Below are 22807 nucleotides of genomic sequence, written 5' to 3'. Positions count from 1 at the left end.
TTTTTAAAGCCTGTACTGTTATGCCAGTCTTATGCTATAGAAAACTGAAAAGTTAATTATTTAATACAATAAGCTAGCCTGTGATCCCCTTAAATTTGGTTCAACTTAAGAATGGGGAGGCAGGCACTGTGGCACAGAGGGTTAAGCCGAGATTCCCACATAGTACTTCCCAGTGCCTAGTTCCAGTCCTAGCTGCTCCACTTCTGATCCACGTTTCTGCTACTGCATCCTCGAGACAACAGGTGATGACTCATTTGCTTGGACCCTGGACACCTACATAGAGAACTTAATGGAATTCTTGGCTATATTTCTTCTATTTTATTTATATAAAGGTTTATTTATTTATCTTGGAAAGTCAGATTTACAGAAAGGAGAGACAAAGATCTTCTGCCCACTGGTTCACTCACCAAGTAGCCACAATTGCCAGAGCTGAGCCGATCTGAAGCCAGGAACCTGGAGCTTCTCCCAGGTCTCCTATGTGGATGCAGAGCTCAAGAATTTGGGCCATCTTCCACTGCCATAATCAGGGAACTGGATTAAAAATGGAACAGCTGGGACTTGAACCAGTGCCTGTATGGGATTCTGGCACTGCAGGTGGAGGTTTAACACTACCATGCCACAGATCCAACCCCACAAATTTTTTTTTTTTAATATTTGATATGTCGTTGGGATCTGACTTAAGAAATATGCTTAAATCTGCTTATAATGGGCCATGAATTAAAATCCCAGTTTTAAGAGTTAAATTTCTGTGGATTTTCAAGCAGGAATCCAGTTTAAGTTCTTTATAAAGTCAAGTGATTCCAATAGATGTGATTTCAAAATTTTAGTTTTTAGGAATATTTTTTTGAGAGGTGAGAGATAATGTATCTTATATCGCTGGTTCACTCCCCAGCTGCCACCCACAACAATCAGCAGTGGGCCAGGCTGAAGCCAGGAGCCGGGGTCTCTTTAGGGTGACAGGGTCCCAGATGCTTGAGCCATCATGAGCTGGATGGGAAGCAGAGATGGGAATTGGTCCCAGGCGCACTGATTTGGGATGCAGGTTCTCAAAGCAGAAGTTTAAGATGCTCTTTCACAATACCTGTCTCAATTTTGAAACTTTTTCGATGGGCCCTTACAAGTCATGTGCTCTCAACAGGTCCTCATTTATGCAATAAGGAGACATAATGCCACAGAGGAAAAGAAAGGACATGCCCCAGGTCATAAGTAATCTGGCAGAGTGAGGGCTGGGTCCATGGTCTCCCAGTCAAGAAATCAATGTAACAGACCTGCATTCCCAGGAATCCTTCAGGCGCTCCCCTCCTGACTGTCCCCTCAGTGCTTGTTGCTCTCCTTTGTCTAGCTCTGCTTCTCCTTGAACCTTTCTAAGCTTTAGTAGTACCACCCTATGGGGGTCCTCCCATCCCACGGAAGAAATCACCCAACACTTGAGAGAGAGTCTCTGAGGCGCTTTATTCCGATCTTCCGTTCTGTTATGCTGGCGCCCCTCCCCCGCCAGGCCCCCCCCCCCCCCCCGCTTATCTGTCAAACCTGTCCAATCAGCTTAAAGATAACCAAGGCAGACCAATCAGGGCAAAGGGCCAATCACAGGGCAGGAAATTGTCAGTGCCCCCAACACCACCCTTCCTTGGGCTCCCCTGCAGGGCTTAGTGCCCACACAGAGGTAGCTATCAGAATGGATAGCCTAAGTAATCACACAGGTATTCTTGCTTTATTTCAGGCATGCCTCTGGCTCAGGCAGTAGCCATTCTTCAGAAGCACTGTCGCATCATCAAAAATGTCCAGGTTCTCTACAGTGAACAGGTGAGTGGTGGCTAAAGTTTCTTAAACTCAGTAATTGTCACCTCCAAAAGTGTTGTGACTATTCTCGATTATCTGGTGCTGCTGGGTTTGGAACAACAGTAACAATTGGACCAGTTTTGTCTGTCTTGACTTACCTACTGGCCCTTAGAAACTTCTGAAGTCACCTGGTCCTCTAGTGTGCTTGCCATCACTTGCCTCTTCTGCTTTGCTGGTTAGTTTGTGCTCAGGATTACTGTAGGGGCAGGCATTGTCTTGTGACATGGACCCAGCTTCTGACTAACCTTTCTACTGCCATATCTGGGAAAGCAGCAGATGATGGGCACCTGGCTGACCACACGGGAGACCCAGCAGGGGTTCCTGGCAGTTGGGTCCAGCACAAACTGGTGCAGACGTTTGGAGAGTGAACCAGAAGATCTCTTGAGGTGTTTCTGTCAACTCTACCTTTCAGATAAACAGATATTTTTAGGAAGGATTGTTGTGGTACAGATTGCTAGCTGGCAGAGCATACCAGACTGAAAAGTAGTGCATATAGCCTTGTCACTGGATGTCTCCCACTCACAGTCGCTCGCTACTGAGCTGTGAAGCACAGTTTGTCTGTGACGGGCTGCTTGCCATGCAGAGCAACCCATATGTCACAAGCTTCAAGAGATCATGTTGAGCCTGCAGAGACTCAAGGATATCCTCGATGGATTTTCTGACTCGCAGGGTAATGGTCTGATGGTTTCAGGACCACATGTTCCAATTAATTTCCAATCCTAAAGCAACTGATAGCTCATTTTTAACAAGAGTTTTGCACAAGATAGGTGGGTAACCTTTCTGTGACGCTTCCTGCTTTGGCCGAGAGTAGAATCAGAATCGGACCTGTTACTTATACCCAGAACTTTCGCTGGGCAGTCCTGTATGTTTTTGCCAGTATGGTGAGCCATTCTGTCAAGCATCTTTCTGAGAAGAGGGGTGCTCGCTCTCCAAGCAGGGGTGTAGGTATTTATGCAGGGTGCCTGCAATAGGACAGATTCACAGGTGTTCCCAAGGGGTTCTTTGAAACAGTACTAATGTGGTTTCTCATTTATAGTGAAGGGTAGATGGTTGATTTTTCACCTTGCTCTCAGTTCAACTGTAGCCTAATCCAGCTATCACTATTAGGCCATGGGGAAACTACCTCACATTTAAACACAAAAGAGGGAGACAAGCATTTAGCATAAGACACCTGCAACCCCTGTCAGAAAGCTTCAATTTTAGCGTCAGCTCTGTTTCTGATTCTCCTCCCTGCTAATGCGGACTCTGGGAGGCAGCACTGATGGCTCAAGTAGGTAAGTTCCAGCTATACATGTGGGAGGCCCAGGTTGAGTTGCTAGCTTCTGACTAGGCCTAGCCTGGTCTATTCAGTTGATGCATGGGGGCAGTGCAAAGGCAGATGAGAGTTCAACAGCTGGTTTTTGTCTCTTTATTCCTTTCAAGTAAATAATTTTTTTAAAAGACTTCTTTTTTTTTTTTTTTTATTGGAAAGTCAGATATACACAAAGGAGAGGCAGAGAGGAAGATCTTCTGTCTGATGATTCACTCCGCAAGTGAAGCCAGGAGCCTCTTCTGGGTCTCCCATGCAGGTGCAGGGTCCCAGTGCCTAGGGCTGTCCTCAATTGCTTTTCCCAGGCCACAAGCAGGGAGCTGGATGGGAAGCAGTACCGCCAGGATTAGAACTGGTACCCATATGGGGTCCTGGCACGTGGAAGGCAAGAACTTTTAGTACCAGGCCCTCAAATCAGTATTTCCAATAAAAAAATGACTTTGCAATAAAAAGAAATATTAATTTGAGAATGATTTGATTTTGAAAATTGTGTAGTAATAGTATTTGAGAGAGAATAGGAAAATTGAGATCTTCCCTGCATTCTGCCTCCAAGCAAAAATCTGAAGGAACTAAAGTGTTGCCTTATCTTGTTTGCATCTGGAATGAGCCTGTCCAAAATAGAACTTTGTGTCTGGGTTGAGAGTAGGTAGCCCAGTGTGGAGGTTCACTGTTCTGTTACCTTGCTTGAGACCTCATGGCTTAGACACTCACACAGATGTACTGGAAAATTTTAACGTCTTTCTAGTTTTTACCAGTCATGTTCTTGCTACCTCTGGAAGGCCAGTGACGCAGAAGAGCAAACAGTCTGAGCTAATCTTCTAAAGCTCTTGGGAGCAAATTTCTTGGTGAGGCCTGTATTGGCAATAGCATCTGGCTTTAATGCCCAGGTTTCTGTCCTCCATCATCTACCTGTCTACCTCGAGAAGCTCCATAAAGAAACTAATGTAAATCCTCTGGGCACCTGTGTGCTACTTTTGAGAAGACCAGAAATGTGGATGCTTGGTGTTTTTTTCTTGTGCTACTGCACAGACTCGGTCAGCACTGAGGAGTCTTCAGTCATTGAATCCTTGAAATGTTGACTGACTGGACAGCTACCGAGGAGTGCTGTGTGCCAGCTGCTGTCCTGGTGCATTCTGACCTACTGTCTCTGTCCGCAAAACAGCTTGAAGGAAAGAGATGAAGGTGTGCCTGTGAGGAAACCAAAGCTGAGAGAAGTTTGTGAGAGTCCCCAGAGGTCACCAGGATTCTGTTCCCTGCTCTGTGCTGCTGCTCCCTTTTCCCCAGGATTCAGGAGAAAATGCAGAGCTGTGACCAGTTCTTAGGCGCGGTGATCGGGTCTTAGGTGCAGCTCTCTAGGAAGAGCATGTGTGATGTGGAGTGGTGGTAAGCGGGCAGAGAGAAGGAGAAAGAGTGCAGTCTCGTGTATGACCGTGTCAAGAAGTATTTTTGTTACAGAACTTAGCCTAAAGTGTTCAGAGTAAACTGTGTGCCATGCAGAGAACAAGGAGCTTGGTGAATGAGTGTGGCTTCAGCTGATGTGCAGAAGCCTTGTCTGCTGAGTCTGGGCTGTGGGCTTTTCACATATCCTGCATCCTCACTGACTGCTCTGCAGGTTTGATGGCAGCAGACTCAAGTCTGTGAACCCTGGAGCCCAAAAGACAGTGACCTATATGCTAATGGCGTTGTCCTTTTCACCCAGGCATTTAGACTGAAGCCTGGGAAAAAGAGGGTTTTTGCACCCACTGTCATAAAGCAGAAGTGCAGGCTGGAAGTACACTTCACATTTTTTTTTCTGGCTTCCAAACTTCATTAGCTTGGGGCGGTGGGGAGGGACTGCCCGCAATTAGGTATTCCCTGTGCATTGCATTTATACAGTAAGGCTTTTTAGTAGATGCTGGTGAAGAAATCAGTGGTTCAAAGTGTGTTTTATTTTTGTTTTGCAGTCTCCTTTAAGCCACGACCTCATTCTTAACCTGACTCAGGATGGGATCAAACTACTGTTTGATGCTTTCAATCAGAGACTTAAGGTAACTATAATAACAACTAATGTTTCATTTCCAGCTGAGCCAGTTTTTCTGGTTGGTACATGCTGTTGTGAAATGTTTCATAAACTTGTAAGTTGCTATGGCCATCCTTGGTTTAGAGACCATCACAGTGTAGGGACGAGGTTCTGCATGATTCTCTGATAGGTTGGGGTTATTTGAAAGGGGCTAGGACAGCAAGGTCCAAGTTGTGCCGACACCCTACATGAGCACTGCTCGGCGTCCCGGCTGTTCCACTGCCAAGCTAGCTCCCTGGAGAAAGCAGTAAAAAATGGCCCAAGTACTTAGGTCCCTGCTGCGCACACGGGAGACCTGGATGACACTTCTGGCTCCTAACTTTGGTCTAGCTTGTCCCCAACCACGGAGGCCATTTGGGAAGTGATGTAGCACATACAAGGTCTTGGTTTTTCTCTGTAGCTGTTTCAAATACATAAACCTTTTTTAAAAAATAAATTAAAAAAAAAAAGGCTAGGAAAGGCTGCCATCTTACGCTCTGGAATAAGAGTGTTAAGATATGTTTAAGGGCCAGTGTTGCACTGTAGGCTAAGCCTCTGTCTGGGACACTGGCATTCCCATATGGGCACTGGTTCTAGTTCTGGATGTTGCATTTCCAATCCAGTTCTCTACGCATCTTACTTTAAAAAAAAATGTGGAACATGCTATGGAGAACGCGTTTTGGTTTTGAATAGGAAAATTAAGACTAGCTGAGTATCTGGCATAGGTTGCCCTTAAGCTGTATTTAAGTATTAAAAACATGGGACCTACCTACAGAATTAGACCAATCAACTATAAATCAAGTTTTTATATCTTGTTTCTTAAACTTCATTCTTGTGTCATCGTGGCTTGGGAGATAGGAAATGAAACTCCTTAGAAGGTTGGAGCTTGGACTTGATGCCACCAGCAACAAGTTGATCCTTTAACCTACTTGAGGAAATGTAAACAAGTATGCTGGGATTCATGGCTGCCTTAATTGGCATTCAGATGTAGTTTGCCTAGCACCTGTTCAGTCCCGGATGTTTTGAATATAGTTACATGGGCCCTGGCATCCCAGGAAGGTCATGTGATGCCAAGCTCATGCCTCAGAGTCACAAGGCTGACTGTTGGACTCCAGGCAGTAGTGTAGTAGAGCCATTGTTTTGGTTAGGTTGGGTAGCCTTTCTGAAAAAAGAATCGAGTACTTCCCCATTCTCAGCAGCCTGTCACAAGAAGCTGCAGAGTGAAATAGCACAGGGGAAAATCGAGGGATGCCATGAGAACCTCCTGTCACCAGTGTGAAAGGGCACAGGATAAGCTTCAGTGTAACATCATAGATTAGGGGACCACTAACCTAATAACACAACTACCCTTCACAGATAGTTCTTGAGGGACGGGCTTGGTGAGCCAGGTCAGCCACTGTCTGGGATGCTTGTGTCAGAGTCCCTGGGTTCAAGTCCTGGCTCCATTTTCCATTCTTGTTTCCAAGCCAGTTCACACCCTGGAAGGGAGCAAATCAGGGCTCAATAGTAGGATCCTTGCCACCCACATGGGGGATCTGCATTGAGCTCCTGGCTTTGATCAGGGCCAGCCTGGGCTATTGCAGGCGTTTGGGGAGTAAGCCAGTCAATAGATCAGTACCTGTGTCTGTATGCTAGTCCTTTTGTTTTCCTTTCAAATAAATCAAAATAAGCCTAGTTTTAACATATATATGTACTTTTAAATTTCACTCTTTACAATTTAATTCGAAAGGCAGCTTTTTAAAAGTTTGTTTACTTTTATTGGAAAGTCATTTACAGAGAGGAGAAACAGAAAGACCTTCTCTCCACTGGTTCGCTCCCCAAGTGACCACAATGGCAAGAGCTGAGCCGATCCTAAGCCAGAAACTTCTTCTGAGTCTCCCACATGGGTGCAGGGTCCCAAGGCATTGGACCATCCTCTATTACTTTCCCAGGCCACAGGCAGGCAGCTGGATGGGAAGTGGAGCAGCTGGGACACAAACCGGTGCCTTATAGGATCCCAGCGCATGCAAGGTGAAGATTACCCACTAAGCCATCTCTCTGGGCCCGAAAGTGAGATTTACAGAAAAAGGAGAGACAGAGAGGTCTTCCTTCTGCTGGTTTATTCCCCAGATGGCCACATGGCCAGAGCTGAGCTGATCTGAAGCCAGGAGCTGAAACAGAAGTGGAGCAACCAGGACATGAACTAGTGCTGGTATGGGATGCTGGTGCTTACACACATAGGATTAGCTTGCTATGCAACTATAGTAGCCCCTTATCTATCTATCCATATCTGTTTATTTTAACTGTTGACTGGTAGGTGACAATGACAAGGGGGAACGTTATGGAGGCCTGCCCCACAGGGTAGATGGCAGATTTATCTTTCTGGGCTCATTGGCTAATTGTCAGCTGTAGGGTTAGCAGCTGGGGAGGCAGAGTAGCTACGAGCAGAGCTCTGAAGATGGAAGCCCTCTGCAAGCACAAAGCCCTGGCCTCAGTGAAATGATGTGCCAGCTGGGCATTCAGAAGAGGATACTGTCTCCTCCTGTACCTGTGGGGTTTTTTTGTTTGTTTAGATTTATTTTTATTGCAAAGTCAGATACATAAGAGTGAGCAGGAGAGATAGAGGAAGATATTCCATCTGATGGTTCACTCCCCAAGCAGCGGCACCAGCTAGAGCTGAGCTGATCCAGAACCAGGAGCTCTTCCGGGTCTCCCACACTCGTGCAGGGTCCCAAGGCTTTTGGGCCGTCCTCTACTGCTTTCCCAGGCCACAAGCAGGGAGCTGCATGGGAAGCAGAGCTGTCAGGATATGAACCAGTGCTCATATGAGATCCTGGCACATTCAAGGCAAAGACTCTAGCCATTGGGCCACCACGCTGTGCCCTCCTGTACCTATTTTTATGCTTGCAAGCTTCACATTGCCCTAACTAGCTTCACAGCAGGCAGATTTGCCTGATGTGCATGTAGCACCTTCCCTGTGCAAACCAGTGAGTCAGATGTACGAGTGAAATGTACAGCCAGGTGGGAAGGAAAGGGTTGGCTTGCTTAGGGGCTGTGCCAGCCCGGCAGATGGAGCAGGGCTTTCCAGAAAATAGGATTAAAACAGTTACAGAATAATCAGAATCCAACTTGATTCATTGTTATTATCTCTAAACAAAGTTAGACACAGGGTCTGAGACCCAAAAGTATCTTCTTAAATATTTAACATTTATGTGTAGTGAACACTTAAAAATCCTGCTTTCTGTTATATTTAAGATTTATTTATTTGAAATTGCTACAGAGAAAGAGATTTCCCATCCTCTAGTTTACTCCCCAAGTAGCTACATTGCCTAGGCTGGACCAGGCTGAAGCCAGGAGCCTGGAGCTCCATCCAGATCTCCCAAGTGTGTGACAGGGTTCCAAGGACTTTGCATTCTTCCACTGCTTTCCAGGCACATTTCCAGGGAGCTGGATCAGAAGTGGAGCAGGTGGTACTCAGATCAGCTCTCATATGGGATGCTGGCATCGCAGGTGCTCTCCTAACCCACTACACCAGGCCCCTCTGTTCTGTTTCATAGAGAAATGTTCATATAGTACATTAATATCTGTAGACGTTCCTATTGTGCAGTGGAACCCCAACTTTTTTATCCCAATCTATAACTTAGTACCCATTAAATTAACCTTCCCTTTTTTCCTGCCAAGCCTCTGTTGACCTTTATAGTTTAACTTTCATATGATCATCTTTTTAGACACACAGTAAGGGACATCATGCAGTACTTATCTTTCTGTGCCTGGCTGATTTCACCTAACATAACAACCTCCAGTTACATCCATGTTATTGCAAATGACAAGATTTCTTCCTTTTCTGTGGCTAATATTCAGTTATGTAAATGCATCTTGGCATTTCATCTGAGGCTGAACCCAGTAAAAAGCAAACTTCATTGCCAGCATTGTGGTACTGCATGTGAAGCCACCTCCTGCACCGCCAGCATCCCATGTGAACTCTGGTTCAAGTCCTAGTTGCACCATTTTCAATCCAGCTCCCTGCTGTTGTGCCTGGTAAAGCAACACAAGATGACCCAAGTGTCGGGACAAGTAATCTTGGTGACATTTAAAAAACTGGGAAAGATATAGATGCGGATGAAATGAGAGAGTGAATGTTTTATTAAAAAAGAAAAAAAACTTCACAAGGGTCTTGAGGTTCATCAGATGGTTTCAACCATATGCTTCTTAGGGACATGACCAAACACACATGTAGCCTGAGCCAGTATTGTACCCTATTTTCTTGCAAGATAGAACTGTCCCTCCATATTTTTATTTTGTGAGGAAAATAAACTTTTATAAGCTGTTTTTAAAAGGAACTAGATTTGAGTTTTTATAATATATCAAAGTATGGAGTAGAAGGAATGGGCTCTGCATTCAGAGCCTTGGGGCTGCGTGCGTCTGTTTCTCTGGAAAATGTTGCTGCCCTGGGTGAGAGGGGTTGGGAGAGTGTCACCCAGTACAATTCAGCTGGGGACTGGCTACCCAGGCCTGATCCATGTGCAGTCCACTGGGAGAAATAAGGGTAGCAGAGTTGGAGAGTGTTTTTCCCATAAATGTACTATTTATACCATAAATATCTGTTCAGTTTTGTTTGTCATCAAACTAATTAACAACTCAAGCTTTTTTTTTTAAGGTGATTGAAGTATATGACTTGACTAAAGTGAAGTTAAAATACTGGTGAGTCTTCTTTCCCACTGTCCACTTGATACAGAGAAGCCTTATCCACTGCCTTTGTTACATTAGCAAGGCTCCCACGTGCAGCAGCCCAGGAATTGCAGCCGTGCGTCCTGAGGCAACCTTCAAGCCTGCTCAGTTCCCTGGTGGAAGAGAAGTAAAACTTCATAAGGATCTGCTGTGTTAAATACTTCACATGTGTCTTTCTGATGTAACCCCAACAAAACAGGGCCTCAGTTCAAAGGCGGTGTGACAGACTGAGTCACATGCCATTCCTTACACAGCCTCTTCTAGCAACTTTTTTCCAAATATTTTTATGAGCAGCAAAGGTGGGTCAGATCACATGCCTGACTTCAAAGTCTGTCTATGCTAAAGAGAACAGCAAAGACCATCATGGTAGAGCTGAAGGCTGCCCTTTAGATGAAAATGGGGATGACCTGTACAATCCAGGAATTTGGGGCCCCTACTAATGTGAGGTAGTATGTTAATATCTAGAATAGTTTTTTGAGTTAGCCTCTCCTTTTGTAACAAAAGCGTGAAGAGGTTGGGATTCTGGGGCACCTTAGGCAGCTCTTGTTCACAGAAGGGTGGAGAAGCAAACGTGCAGTAGCTCCTGCAGACTCAAGTTTCTGGTCACTTTACTGTCTCAAGGTCTGGCTTTCTCCTCTCTGCCCTTTTGTTCATTGTCAGTAGTGTCTTTAGAAGTCCAGGAGAACTGATTCTGTCTCAGCTTCATAGTAACTGAGCTTATCCTCTTATTTCAAAGTTGTTTCATTAGGGGCTGGCATTTGGCATACCTGTAAGGCCATGACCAGCACACACTCATCCCATTCAGAATGCCTGGGTTTGGGTCTGCGCTCCACTCCCCTTTCCAGCTTCTTGGTTAATGTGCACCCCAGGAGGCAGCAGTTGCTGGTTGGCTTGGGTATTTGGATACTGCCACCCGCAAGGGAGACCCTGTTTGAGTGGTTGGTTTTTTATTGTTTTTTGTTTGTTTGCTTTTGAGCTCAACACCACAGTGTTTTATTTCCAGGGTGTGGGGACAGGGATAGGTGGGCTGTTCAGCCCTTCTTGGTGGCTACCTTGAGCATGGCGGCCAGCACACTGCTCAGCTCCTCACGTTTCCTCTTGGCACGGATGTGCGTGCCCACCCTCTTCTTGATGAACTTGAGTGCCCATTTGTCCTTGGAGACCTTGAGCAACTCCATAGTGCAACACTCAGGAGGTGAAGCCACACACTCCCAGATCATGCCCTACACAAACTTGGCGTGCTTGGTCAGCTGCCTGTGGTGCTAGCTGTGCCTCAGCTTGCTCATGTTCTTCATTACCTTGTGGCCTTTATTGAGGCCTGTGGCCATGGGATAACACACAGCATGGCTGCTGCTCTGCACCAGAGCCTGAGCAGGAGGGCCCTGGTGAGTTCTTAACTCTTGGCTTTAGCTTGACCCCAATCCAAGAAGTTACAGACTTTTGGGAAGTGAACCAGCAAATGAGAGACGTTTTTCTCTCTCTTCCTGTTTTGCAGTGGAGTACATTTCAATTCTCAAGCCATAGCTCCTACTATTGAACAGATTGACCAATCTTTTGGCGCAACCCATCCTGGAGGTAAGCCAAGTTCCTTTGTTTCCATTGGATACCAGTGGCAGCCAACTGCAATAAAATCAGCACCTCACCCTACTTCTGAAGGTGGACTCCTGTAGGATTTGGGGGTTGGTACTAGGGTGTGAAGGAAAGTTCTTTCTTGTACCTAGTAGTTCAACTTAGAATTGGGGCCCCACATGAGGTACTGCTGTTTGTCAGGTTGCTTTATGTCAGCGGTTTCAGAAACTCAACAGCTATACTGTTTTCTTCTCCCCACTCCACAGTGTACAACTCCGCTGAGCAGCTCTTTCACCTCAACTTCAGAGGACTGTCCTTCTCTTTTCAATTAGACTCCTGGACTGAGGCTCCCAAGTATGAGGTCAGCCCTTCCTATCCCTTGGTGTGGGACAGCAGGCAGTGCCATGAGGGAGGAGAAACTGGCTAGGCAGCCTTGTTTGGCTTCCTTGTCTTTGGGTTTTTAAGGGGCCTAAAGTGGTAGCGTAGGCTGGACAGGAAGAGCAAGACCCAATGGGCATCCCCAGGAAGAAGGTATTTCCTGCTTACTGGGCTCATTTTTTTAGGGGTAAACCCAGTTAGGTGTCATGTTAAAGCTCATACTCACTGTGGTTTTCTTAGTGGCTAAGAATTTGGAGATTTCGTTTGCTGTGTTTTCAGTTATGTGTAGCTTTTAGTAAACACTCCATTTGTCTCCAGGCAATAATATAGTTTTTAAAAGACTTACATGTTCTATTAAGAAATCATCTTTATATTATTTCCTGATGAAGAAAACAAGTAAAATTAAAGATGTTTGGGATGAGTTTATTGAACAACCCAGAGCCAAGTTTGACTGTGTGCTTTGACCTGACCAGTTTTCAAGGACCATGAGGTTGGAGGGGGACCAGACCCTAGTCGCATGGCCTGCAAGGTACTTCTTGTCTGTTTACAGCCCAATTTTGCCCATGGTCTAGCTTCCCTCCAAATACCCCATGGAGCAACTGTAAAACGAATGTACATCTACAGTGGAAACAGCCTCCAGGACACCAAGTAAGTGTGAGGAGCACGCTGACGCCACGGGTTCCCTGGGAGGGAGGACCAAGCGTCTGCTCACTGGATGCTGTCTCCAGGGCTCCCGTGATGCCCCTGAGCTGTTTCCTGGGCAATGTCTATGCCGAAAGTGTAGATGTTCTTCGAGATGGAACTGGACCTTCAGGCTTACGACTTCGCCTACTTGCTGCAGGTCAGTTACTGACACTGAGGGGGGTAGATTCCCCATTTAACCATTTTGAGACATTCTAAAACTCTGTGCTTAGAGGAAGGTGTTAGTCCATTCAGACGTCTATAATAGAAGACCTTAAACTGTGGGGCTTATAAACAATAGAAATGTATCACAGCTATGGAGGGTGGAAAACCCCAGATGAAGACTTTGAGAGATTTAGTATCTGCTAAGGTTATTTAGGTCAGTTACAGAGAGAAGAGGAGACAGAGGCAGAGCTCTCTTCCATTTGCTGGTTCACTTGCCAAGTGACCACCACCAGCCAAGGCTGAACCAGGAGCTTCATCCAGGTCTCCATGTGGGTGTAGGAGCCTAAGCATTTGGCCCATCTCCACTGCCTTTTCCAGACCATCAGCAGGAAACTGATGTGGACTGGAAATGTAGCAGCAGGAACATGGAATCTACGCCCATATGAGGTACCAGTGTAGCAGGCAGCAGCTTTACCCATTATGTTGGCTCCAAGGGCCTGCTTTTTTATTTTAAATGTAATGAAAGTTACAGAAAGGGAGATGGAGAGAGAGATCTTCCCTTGTGGTTCACCCCCCAAATGGCCACAATAGCTGGAGCCAGACTGCTCCAAAGCCAGGAGACAAGAGCTCCTTCTGGGTCTCCCATATTAGGTACAGTTGCCCAAGCACTTGGGCCATCCTCCTCTGCTTTCCCAGATGTATTAGCAGGGAGCTGGATTACCAGTGCCTATATGGGATGCCAGCACTGAAAGTGGCAACTTCACCCAATGCTATAGTGCCAGCACAGTGGGGCCCCTGAACATTGAATATTAGGAAAAAAAAAAAAAAAAAAGGAAAAGAAAAAATCTATAGAAGGTGCCTGCAGGGCCTGGCACAGTGTCTAAATCCTCATCTTGCATGTGCCAGGATCAAACTTGGGTACTGATTTGTGTCCCAAATGCTACATTTTCCCTTCCAGCACCCTGCTTGTGTCAGGAAATAATGGCCCAGGGTCTTGGGACCCTGCATCTGTGTCAGAGATCCAGAAGAAGCTCCTGGCTCCTGGCTTCAGATCCACTTAGCTCCAGCTATTGTGACCACTTGGGGAGTTAACCAGCGGAGAAAAGATCTTTCTCCCTGTGTCTCTGGCTGCTGCCTGCTATGCCGGCATCCCATATGGGAGGTGGTTTGGGTCCTGGCTGCTGCATGGGCAAGACAACTCTGCTGATGACTGAAGGCATTGTAGGATAGCCCAGGTTCTTGGTGCCCTGAACTCGCATAAGAGACCAAGAAGAAGCTCTTATCCCCTGGCTTTGGCTTGACCTCATCCTGGTCATTGCAGCCATTTGGGGAGTGAACCAGCAGGTGGAGGATCTTGTTTCTTCCTCCCTGAGTCTCCTTTTAAAACAAGTTAAAGGTACTGGTGGAGCAGCTGTCATTGGCCATGCCACATTTGAGTACTTGAATTTGATGCCCACCTCCAGCCTCCTGTTAGTGGCAGACCTTGAAATGCAACATTGTCTTCCTGTCCCATCTTTGAGACACCTGGATTAAATTCCTGGCTCCTGGCTATAGCTTAACCCAGTCTGGGCTATGGCAAGCATTATTTTAGAAAATTCTTTCCTTTTATTTGAAAGGTATATAATCGATCTCATCTACAGGTTCACTACTGAACTAGGCCAAAGCTAGAAGCCCAAAACACCATCCCAGTCTCCCATGTGGAAGGCTCGAGTACTTAGAGCCATCATCTGCTCTATTAGCAGGAAGCTGGACAGAAGGGAAGTAGCCGGATCTCAAACTAGGCACTCCACTACAGGACATAGACATTCCAAGTAGCCACTATGCAAAACAACAACCACTAAATATTTTTTAAGACATTGGAGGAGCCAGCACAATGGCTCAACTAGTGTAGCCTTCACCTATAAGCCCCAGGATCCCATATGGGGAGTAGGTTCATGTCCTGGCTGCTCCACTTCCCATTCAGTTCCCTATTTATGGCTTGGGAAAGCAGTGGAGGATGGCCCAAGTCCTTAGACCCCTGTTCCCATTGGGAGAACTGTAAGAAGCTCCTGGCTTCAGATCAACTCAGCTCTGACCATCAGGGCTACCTGAGTAGTGAACCAGTGGGTGGAAGATTTTTTCCTGTCTCTCCTCTATAGTGTGCTTTTCCAGTTTAAATAAATAAGGCTGTGGCATAGGCCGGCACTGTGGGTTAAACTGCTTTCTGCAATACCAGCATTGCCGTATCTGTGCTGGTTTGTGTTTTCTCTGCTAACATGCGTGGAAAAGCCTAAGTGTTTGGGCCATGTAGGAAGTCAACCAGCAGATGAAGGAACTCTGGCCTTCAGTCTTCAAATGAGTAAATGAAGTCTTAAAAAAAAAAAAGTCTCCCCTCAACAGTAGCCTCCAGGTTAGAAATATCTTAAAATGTGGTCTTCTAATAAAGGCAAAACAAGAACTACTTGAAGGAGTGTTGTGAGATGCTTATTTAAGATTTATTATATTTATATGAAAGGCAAAAGACAGATCTTCCAATGCCTGGTTCATTCTCCTAAGTGGCAGTAAAGCCCAAGGTTGGACTAGACCAATGCCAGGAGCTTATTCCAGGTCTCCCAAATGGGCGCAGAGGTCCAAGCACTCGGGCTGTCCTTGCTGCTTTTCCAGGGACATTAGCAAGGACCTGGGTAGGAAGTGAAGCCTCCAAGATTCAAACCGGCACCCATATAGGATGCCTGTGTGGCAGGCCATAGCACAGGCCGCAGGGGTGGTGCATTTCAAGTGTTTTTTTTAGTGAGAATTGAGATTTGGTAGCAAAATCAAACAGTTTTTGGTTTTCGGTTTTTAAATAGAAATGCAATAGGTTTTTTTTGGATTTTGTGTGTGTGGTTTTTGCTTGGTTTTGTTTGTTTGTTTGTTGTTTTTAATGGAAAGGTAGATTTACAGAAAGAAGAGACGATCTTCCATCCACTGGTTCACTCCCCAGATGGCTGGTTATGAAGGTGTGTTAATCATCACAAGTGACAGCAAGGGAGCCTGTTGAGTTTGGGAGTCACAGCAGGTTCTGGCTGCCACCCTGTACCACACACTCCCAGGAGCTGCACATCACACCGCCCCCACTGTCCGTAGGGCAGCACTTACTGTGCAGATGGCGCCTCACAGGGTTATCCAATCTTACCTTGACTGAGGCTTTCCTTTGGCAGGCACCAGGGTCTCAGTGAACCCATTTCTTCCATAAGAAGTGTGCCTACAGTGATGCTTTTAACATGTCTTGGTTCCCAGGATGTTTTATCGAAGACACACTCTAGAAAACCACACTAAAGTTGTCTCCTAAAACAGAAGGTAGTCTCACCTGGGCAGGTTACAAGCCAAGTATCCTCTGCAGTCCCAGTGCCTGGGGCTCCGGGGTCCCCAGTCCTGACAGTCCATCCCTTCTTCTCCGCAGGTTGTGGCCCCGGCCTGTTAGCAGATGCCAAGATGCGGGTGTTTGAACGTTCAGTATATTTTGGCGATTCCTGCCAAGATGTTCTTAGCATGCTTGGCTCTCCACACAAAGTCTTCTATAAATCTGAAGACAAGGTAGGGGGATGTGTTTACAGAATGAACAGGCTGTAAATGTGAGACTACTATATCAACGTTTGCTGTGCTTCCCTTAAAACCTATTCTACTTAAAGTTGGTAATGAAGTAATGGAAAATTCGGCCTCTGCCCCTGCCTATTGTGCCTGCCTTTGCTGGACCAAGCCCCTCATCTGTGGCAGCTGATGCCTGCATTCTTGCTTGCAGCTGAAAGTTCTACAAAGAATTTGTCAAAACTGCATTAAGGAGTTGGACTTTAATTCAATATTAATTTTTCCCAACAGATGAAAATTCATTCTCCTTCCCCTCATAAGCAAGTTCCCTCTAAGTGCAATGACTACTTTTTTAACTACTTCACTCTTGGAGTGGTGAGTTGCAGTTTCATTTGCGCGGGGTGGGCAAGGGGTGTTAGCATACCTGTGTGCTCGTGTGTGGCAGCAGCCAGGCTTGGGCCACAGTGAACTGATGGCTTTGCCCCTTGACCTTTCCTGCCTCTGGAAGGCTGAGAAATACAGGCTCCCTGCTGTGTCATGACTTCTTTTCTGAGGGAAAACATGGAGACTCCAGAAAGCAGGTTATCATAGAGCACCAGAGTCTAGAAAAGACCTGGGGTATTTTTAGTGGCCCACTCCAGGGGCAGCACAGCGGACTTGGGGTGCCAGATGGAGCCAGGGGTCAGTATCACTGCTGCTGGGCAGCACACGTGGATGAGAAATGATTGGGGCAGCAGTGTACTAGCAAGAACTGTCGCAGGGGTGGCTGGAGTACAGGTCCTCTAAGCGCTGGGTCTTCTAGGTTCCAAGTTCCTGAGGCAGTGAGGGTTAGGTGACAGAGAGGGAGACCCGTGAGTAGCCAGGAGGGGTTGGTGAATGGCTGTGGGACATATACTCCTGTGGGCAGCATGGTACTGCTGTAAGGGACCTGTGTGCCTGACCCAGTGACAGCTGATGACAGGCAAGATGGAGAGATGGAGGGACACAGCCCCAGTAACACTCATCTATTTACTAGGTCAGGGCAGAATCCTAGGTAACCCTGTACTTGCGGACCAGGACAGAACATGCAACTGCAAAGAGATAGAAGGGTGTCCAGTGGCCAATGCCGAGTCTAGAGCCAACCCTTTCTGAGAGATCAGGCTGGAGTTTCACTCCCACGGAGGGCTGGCAGGAAAGCTTTCACCTTTTACTTTCCAGGGAGTGTAGCCCCTGTGTCTGCCTGAACTAGCAATAGTTGGGTCCTCTGCCCACTGAAAATGTCCAGTTGGGGCTTCTTGGCCTGGGGTACTCTTGTGAATAAGACCTTGGAAAGAGCCCAGTCCTGCCTCAGGGACATTTCCAACTTAAGCACCTTGTTTTCTATCCCAGGACATCCTGTTTGATGCAAATACACACAAAGTGAAGAAATTTGTCCTACATACCAATTACCCTGGACACTATAACTTCAACATGTAAGTAGTGTCTTAGGAAGAAGCCTTGGGCTGAAAAACCCCAGGAAAGCGCAATTTATTTGCCCTGAATTCCTGCATTCCCAGGGGCTGGGTTGGGAAGCAGCAGTGCCCAGGCTTCCCAGGAAGTCTTGCCCTTACCTCTTTGCCTTTTCTGTAGCTATCACCGCTGTGAGTTCAAGATCCCACTGGCCATAAAGAAAGGTGAGCAGTGAGTGCCCTGGGGGTAAGGAGGGTGCTTGTGACTCAGTTTCCCACTCCTACCCCGAATCCCCAGGGGAGAGCCTCTGCCTACCTGCTTCCGTAGCCGCCACCTCATCTGCAGACTGCTCCGTTCTTGGAGGCCCCAGAGGGCCTTTCCTGGGGTTGCGGCACTGCTGTCCTCAGGAGGTGGAGGAGCATTTCCTGGGATAACCCTCCAGTGCTCACCACCCATGCTGAGTGCCCTCTATTCCCTGCCAACTCATGTGGCCCACACGGGCTGACCGCTCTGCACCCCCGAGCTCCAGCTGGCCTTCGTGTGCTCCTTATGCACTGCAGCCTGTGCGAGGGTCAGACCTAGGGCTGGGCCAGTCACCAACTCACCCTGTGTGCTTTTTTTTTTTTTCTCAGAAAATGCAGACGATCAGACAGAAACGTGCACAACCTATAGCAAGGTGAGAGCCTATTTTCTTGACAGAGCCTGAGAATGTGGCGGGCACAAACCTGCAGACAGTACGAGGCCGTGTTGTCTGGGTCATCACCAGCTAACCCCTATGCTCTGTCTCACAGTGGGACAACATCCAGGAGCTCCTGGGTCACCCTGTGGAAAAGCCTGTTGTCCTGCACAGGTGAGTGCCAAGCTGTGGTTACACTCTGTCCCATCCCTCCCATCCCAGAGAGCTCAGGAAAGCCTGGCAGTGGTACTGCATGGATGTTACAGAAGCTTCTAGTATTGCAACAAGCATACTTCCTGCCCAGCCTGAGAGCCAGCTATTCTGTGTGTTTGTGGCAAAGAAATGGCCACATGAGACAGTTCCTGTCACCTGATCTCCAGGTATAGGGGCCCCCTAGTTAAAAAGAGAGGTTACCACCTTGCTGGCTGCCGAGGCTCTCATCAAAGCCCCACCTGCTGTGGCCTTCCTGACTTCTCACACTCTAGTTCCACGGTAATTCTGTGCCCCGTCAGGCTCCGTACAGTTCTGAATGAAGCCATCCTTACCTTAGCAGCGCCCTCTGTGGGAGACATATACCCACCGCTATGAGCAACCACTGGCCTGCAACCCACATCCCAAAAGGAACTGGTTTCCCTCCCTGCTTGACCTTGCCCTCAATCTGCCCCTCTAACTCTGGCTTCTCACCTCAGGTCCTCCTCTCCGAACAACACCAACCCATTTGGCTCCACATTCTGCTTCGGCCTTCAGCGTATGATCTTTGAGGTAAGTCCTGGAGGCCTAGATATTAACTGCTGAAAGGTGAGGGGATTTGTGGTCCTCACAGGGGCAGGCCAGCAACTGAGGGCAGATGAATCTTTCCCCAGCAGGCACTGGCTGTTTGAGTATGGGGCCTCCCCTGTGTCCAGCAAGGGGGAACCACAGGACAAGTGAGACCCAGCACTGTCAGGTTGGGGGGGATTTACTATGGCCAGGCATCTCGGGAGATCCCAAACTTGGGGGAAAAGTGGGTGGCCCATTTTCTCTCTGGATGCTATGCCTTCAGCAGGCCCTTAACAGTCCCAGAAGGACTGGCCTGTAGTGAAGGAACAGGTGAGTTCCTGGGCAGAGCAGCCCCCAGGTGTTAGTGGGCCAGGAAGCCCAGCCTCTGTGTGTAGGTGGACTGATCCCACCGCCTCTAAGCCCCGTGCCTGCATCCCCTCACTGTGCCTCTGACCCACTGCCCATTCTCATACCACCAGGTCATGCAGAACAACCACATTGCCTCAGTGACTCTGTACGGCCCCCCTAGGCCCGGTGCCCACCTGAGGACAGCCGAGCTCCCCTAAGGACATCACCCCTTGCCTCTCTGCCCTGTGGAAGGGCGCAGCGCTTCCTGCTCAACAGGCCTCTGTGCCACACCATGGGCTTCCTCAGACGCTTTGCCAGCTGCTGTGCCATTCGGAGGGGGCTCGGGCTAGGTGTGCCGCATAGGATGAGGATTCCAGATGCGCCTCGGTCTGTCTTCAGCCTGCTGGTGCCAGCAGGGGACCCCAACTGCAAAGAGCAGCACAGACTGAGCTTCGATTCCTGCCCTGGGAGCTCCTGACTAGCACGCCAGGAGGCAGGATGTGTCCACACCTGCCCCACCCACGTTGGGGAAACTCGGGGCTCTTTCTATAGCTGAGGACACAGGGGCCCAGCATGAGGACAGGGTCCTGCCTCTGGCCCCACGTTGCCATATGACTGTAAAAGCAGGCAGGTAGTGCGTGTCCATTGTCCTTGGTTGCCACATTTGCACTACATCCACTTTCATTACTTGATGAGCTGACTTTGGCCAGGTGGCCCACTGCCCTTTTCCTTTCTTGCACGCTCTCCCTGCCAGGCTCAGTAGGCGCAGCCAGCTGGTTGAAGTACAGCTTTCTGCCACTGAGGCCTGTGCCCAGGCCTGGCCCCCACGCCTTGGAGCCAGCTTTCAAGGCCCCTATTCCTCCGCTCCGCCCCAGCCCGGCTGCAGGGCTGTGCATCTCCATCCTGCTTGCCTCTTTTCTTTCATGCCAAAGTTTTAGCCAAAGACATCTTCCTTGTGTTGTTGCAGCATCTGTACCGCCCTGTGGGCCGACTCCCTGCCCCAGTCGTGGGCACTGTCCCCTCATCATGGGTCTTGCTGATGGAAAGTAGCATAGTGCTTTAAGAATATTAACCTTTTGAAAAGAAATAAGAAATGTATAATTTTATCCCATTTTTAATATTTTGGTCTAGCAACTTGTGATACATAGATGAATTTTGTGAGTTTTTCAAATGTGTGTACAGATTTTTGTAAATATGACTTTTGTAATTAACTCATGTACAGCTTCATCCTGTATAGTTCAGTGAAGGTGCAGGGGACCTGCCCCAGGCACCTGTCCGGTTCCTTGGCCCACAGCCAGCTCACGTGGCGCTCCTGTGACTGGTGTCTCCCCACATGGACTGTGGCCAGGACCATCCCCATCCTTCTGAAAAAGGGGGAGCCTTCCTCACTCCTGCCCGCAGTCCCTCTCCAATAAAGCACTTGAGCCCTCAGCAGCGGCCTGCCGCATGCTGTTGCTGTGTTTGTACTAAAATAAGTGGGGTGTTGGGCTTTCTGAGAATGGGGGTGGCTGAGCAAAATGGGGACATTCATGCAGGGGGAAGAGGGAGGTTCCCTGGGACAGGTGACAGCTTCTTGTAAGAGGCCAGGGTACAGGGGGTGTGGGTAGAAGGGGAAGACGAACTAAGGTGCAACCATTCAGCTATCCCTGTGACTCCAGACCTTAGCCCTAGGAGCGCAGGCCTGAAAGACCTAGTTGGGGCTGGGGACATCCATACGGAGGGGCAGGACACCTGCTGGGTCACCTCACTGTCCTATGGGGACTAGTCTCGGGGGAAGGAGACCTGTGGGCCAAGCCAAAGACTGCACAGGACTCCAGAAGCCCCTGCCATTCCTGCCAGAAACTCCACGGCTGTGGGACCTGTAGGCACAAGATGGACTGCCACCACCTCTGCCCTGGTGACATCAGCAAGTCAACATCAAACCACTTCTAGACCTATGCCTTAGCCTAATCTGAAGTCCATTCTGTGGGGCCCACAGAGACAGACGGCCACCTATGAAGGAAGCACAAAAATCATCCTCACAGGGAATCCCTCCCCACGCCATTCTGGGTCTGAGAGGGCCTGATGCCGTGACCTGTAGTTAAGTGTCTCCCCATTGGAATGGGCCCGAAGCAGCAGGCTGTGGATGCGCACAGGCGGGCCCAGGCGGCCCCTGCAGCAGGTGCCACATGAGCCAGATGTCAGCAGCCGAGAGCCCGTGCACCACAACCAGCTCCCGGTAAAAGCAGGGATCGAAGGTGCGGAGATGGGGCGCCGCCGACGGTGGGGGGATGCCGAAGGTGCGGAAAGCCGGGTGAGGCTCTGGGGTGAGCCGGAGGCGCTGCAGACACATGCCCAGGAAGACATCATCAATGGGGAACAGCTCGACCTGCGCACAGGCGCCAGCCAGACGACGCAAAGTGGCCCCGGAAAGCACAAAGCCACCACCACCTGCGTAGGCCGGATAAGCGGCCAGGCCGTACACAGCCTCGGGGATGTAGTACTTGCTGGCCCGCGCGCGGATGGGTCGTGCCTGCACAATCACGTCCCCCGCCAGCAGGTCCTGCTGAGGATCCCGCGTGGCCAGGAACTCCAGCAGGTTCCCCACGTGTACAAACACATCGGCATCACCCTTGAAAACAAAGCGCACGTCGGGGCAGAAAGCTGAGGCCCAAGACAGAAAGTGGATCTCCTTGAGCGTTAGATTGAAAAACGTGTCGTCAAAGGCCCACAGCAGGATGTCCGCAAACGCCCGGCTCTCGGCGCGGAGCAGGGCGTGCCAGTGCGTCTGCGTGCCGGTCCCCTCGGTGCCCCTGGGCACGCCCAGCAAGAACACGCGGCGCACGAGCGCCCCCCGCACGCTGCCCTCCGAGCCCCAGGTCTGGCGCACGGCCTGGCGCCGCTCGAAGTCAGCTGCCACGGACTTGACGGCGATGAGCAGGTCGGGTGGGCGCCCGGGAGCGCCCTCTCCCCGGCACTTGTGCGGCTGGTTGATGAGCAGCGGAAAGCGCCGCTGGTCCTTGGCACGCAAGTAGCGGCCAAAATCAAAAGGTCCTGTGGGCGTGGGTGGTGCCGGCGTGTCCCCCTCGTAAGCCGGAGGGACTGCCTCTGTGTCCCGCACCTGGAAGGCACGGGGCCCCGGGGTTATCCTCCCTCTTGCCTGCGGGGCGCTTGTCCCGGCCGTGGGGGCCGTGCCGTCACGCTGAGCGTAGAGCAGGAGGCCGAGCGCGGCGCCGAGGAGCAGTGTGAGCGACGCGTCCCGGGGGAGGCGCAGCCTCCTCCTCATGTCCGCACGGCCACCCGCCCGCCCTCGGCAGAGTCCAAGGTCACGGTCTACAGCGCCAGCTGGAGGGTCACGTGGCACGGCCCCCAGCCCCGCCCTCCA

The 22807-nt window shown here is 49.2% G+C and overlaps 2 protein-coding genes and 1 long non-coding RNA gene across 4 annotated transcripts in view; 1 reads left to right on the top strand and 2 right to left on the bottom strand.

Annotated features, from left to right (window-relative positions):
- LOC121167687 (UPF0183 protein C16orf70) overlaps nucleotides 1–20909 on the top strand; it is a 26595-nt gene extending 5686 nt beyond the window's left edge. The window contains exons 2-16 of one of the 2 annotated variants that reach the window (XM_040997241.1): nucleotides 1721–1803; nucleotides 5092–5175; nucleotides 9823–9866; nucleotides 11389–11468; nucleotides 11729–11823; nucleotides 12391–12488; nucleotides 12569–12681; nucleotides 16108–16241; nucleotides 16524–16607; nucleotides 17601–17683; nucleotides 17841–17884; nucleotides 18293–18336; nucleotides 18452–18510; nucleotides 19026–19098; nucleotides 19575–20909. In XM_040997241.1, coding sequence (XP_040853175.1) covers nucleotides 1721–1803; nucleotides 5092–5175; nucleotides 9823–9866; nucleotides 11389–11468; nucleotides 11729–11823; nucleotides 12391–12488; nucleotides 12569–12681; nucleotides 16108–16241; nucleotides 16524–16607; nucleotides 17601–17683; nucleotides 17841–17884; nucleotides 18293–18336; nucleotides 18452–18510; nucleotides 19026–19098; nucleotides 19575–19661 — 1205 coding nt within the window. In that variant the 3' untranslated portion in view covers nucleotides 19662–20909. The remainder of the gene's footprint in view (nucleotides 1–1720; nucleotides 1804–5091; nucleotides 5176–9822; nucleotides 9867–11388; nucleotides 11469–11728; nucleotides 11824–12390; nucleotides 12489–12568; nucleotides 12682–16107; nucleotides 16242–16523; nucleotides 16608–17600; nucleotides 17684–17840; nucleotides 17885–18292; nucleotides 18337–18451; nucleotides 18511–19025; nucleotides 19099–19574) is intronic. The other variant, XM_040997242.1, reaches the window with a different exon arrangement.
- On the bottom strand, nucleotides 6214–16835 carry LOC121167690. The gene is made up of 3 exons (XR_005885626.1): nucleotides 16657–16835; nucleotides 16015–16230; nucleotides 6214–6664 (listed from the first exon to the last, which is right to left on the bottom strand). It is a non-coding gene; the product is annotated as an uncharacterized LOC121167690 (long non-coding RNA).
- Nucleotides 20895–22807, bottom strand: LOC121167688 (UDP-GlcNAc:betaGal beta-1,3-N-acetylglucosaminyltransferase 9-like). The gene has a single exon (XM_040997243.1). The coding sequence runs from the start codon at nucleotides 22706–22708 to the stop codon at nucleotides 21524–21526; it is 1185 nt and encodes a 394-aa protein (XP_040853177.1). The 5' UTR covers nucleotides 22709–22807; the 3' UTR covers nucleotides 20895–21523.

The sequence above is a fragment of the Ochotona curzoniae genome, unplaced genomic scaffold, assembly GCF_017591425.1.
Source record: "Ochotona curzoniae isolate NIBS_2020 unplaced genomic scaffold, NIBS_Ocur_1.0 patch423, whole genome shotgun sequence".
Lineage (NCBI taxonomy): Eukaryota > Metazoa > Chordata > Mammalia > Lagomorpha > Ochotonidae > Ochotona > Ochotona curzoniae.
The sequence above is the reverse complement of the archived record's forward strand: the minus strand, read 5'-3'. Positions and strand labels throughout refer to the sequence as shown.

What these genes read in the sequence shown, in the direction of transcription:
- LOC121167688 (XM_040997243.1), bottom strand. Translation starts at nt 22,708, where the DNA reads ATGAGGAGGAGGCTGCGCCTCCCCCGGGACGCGTCGCTCACACTGCTC.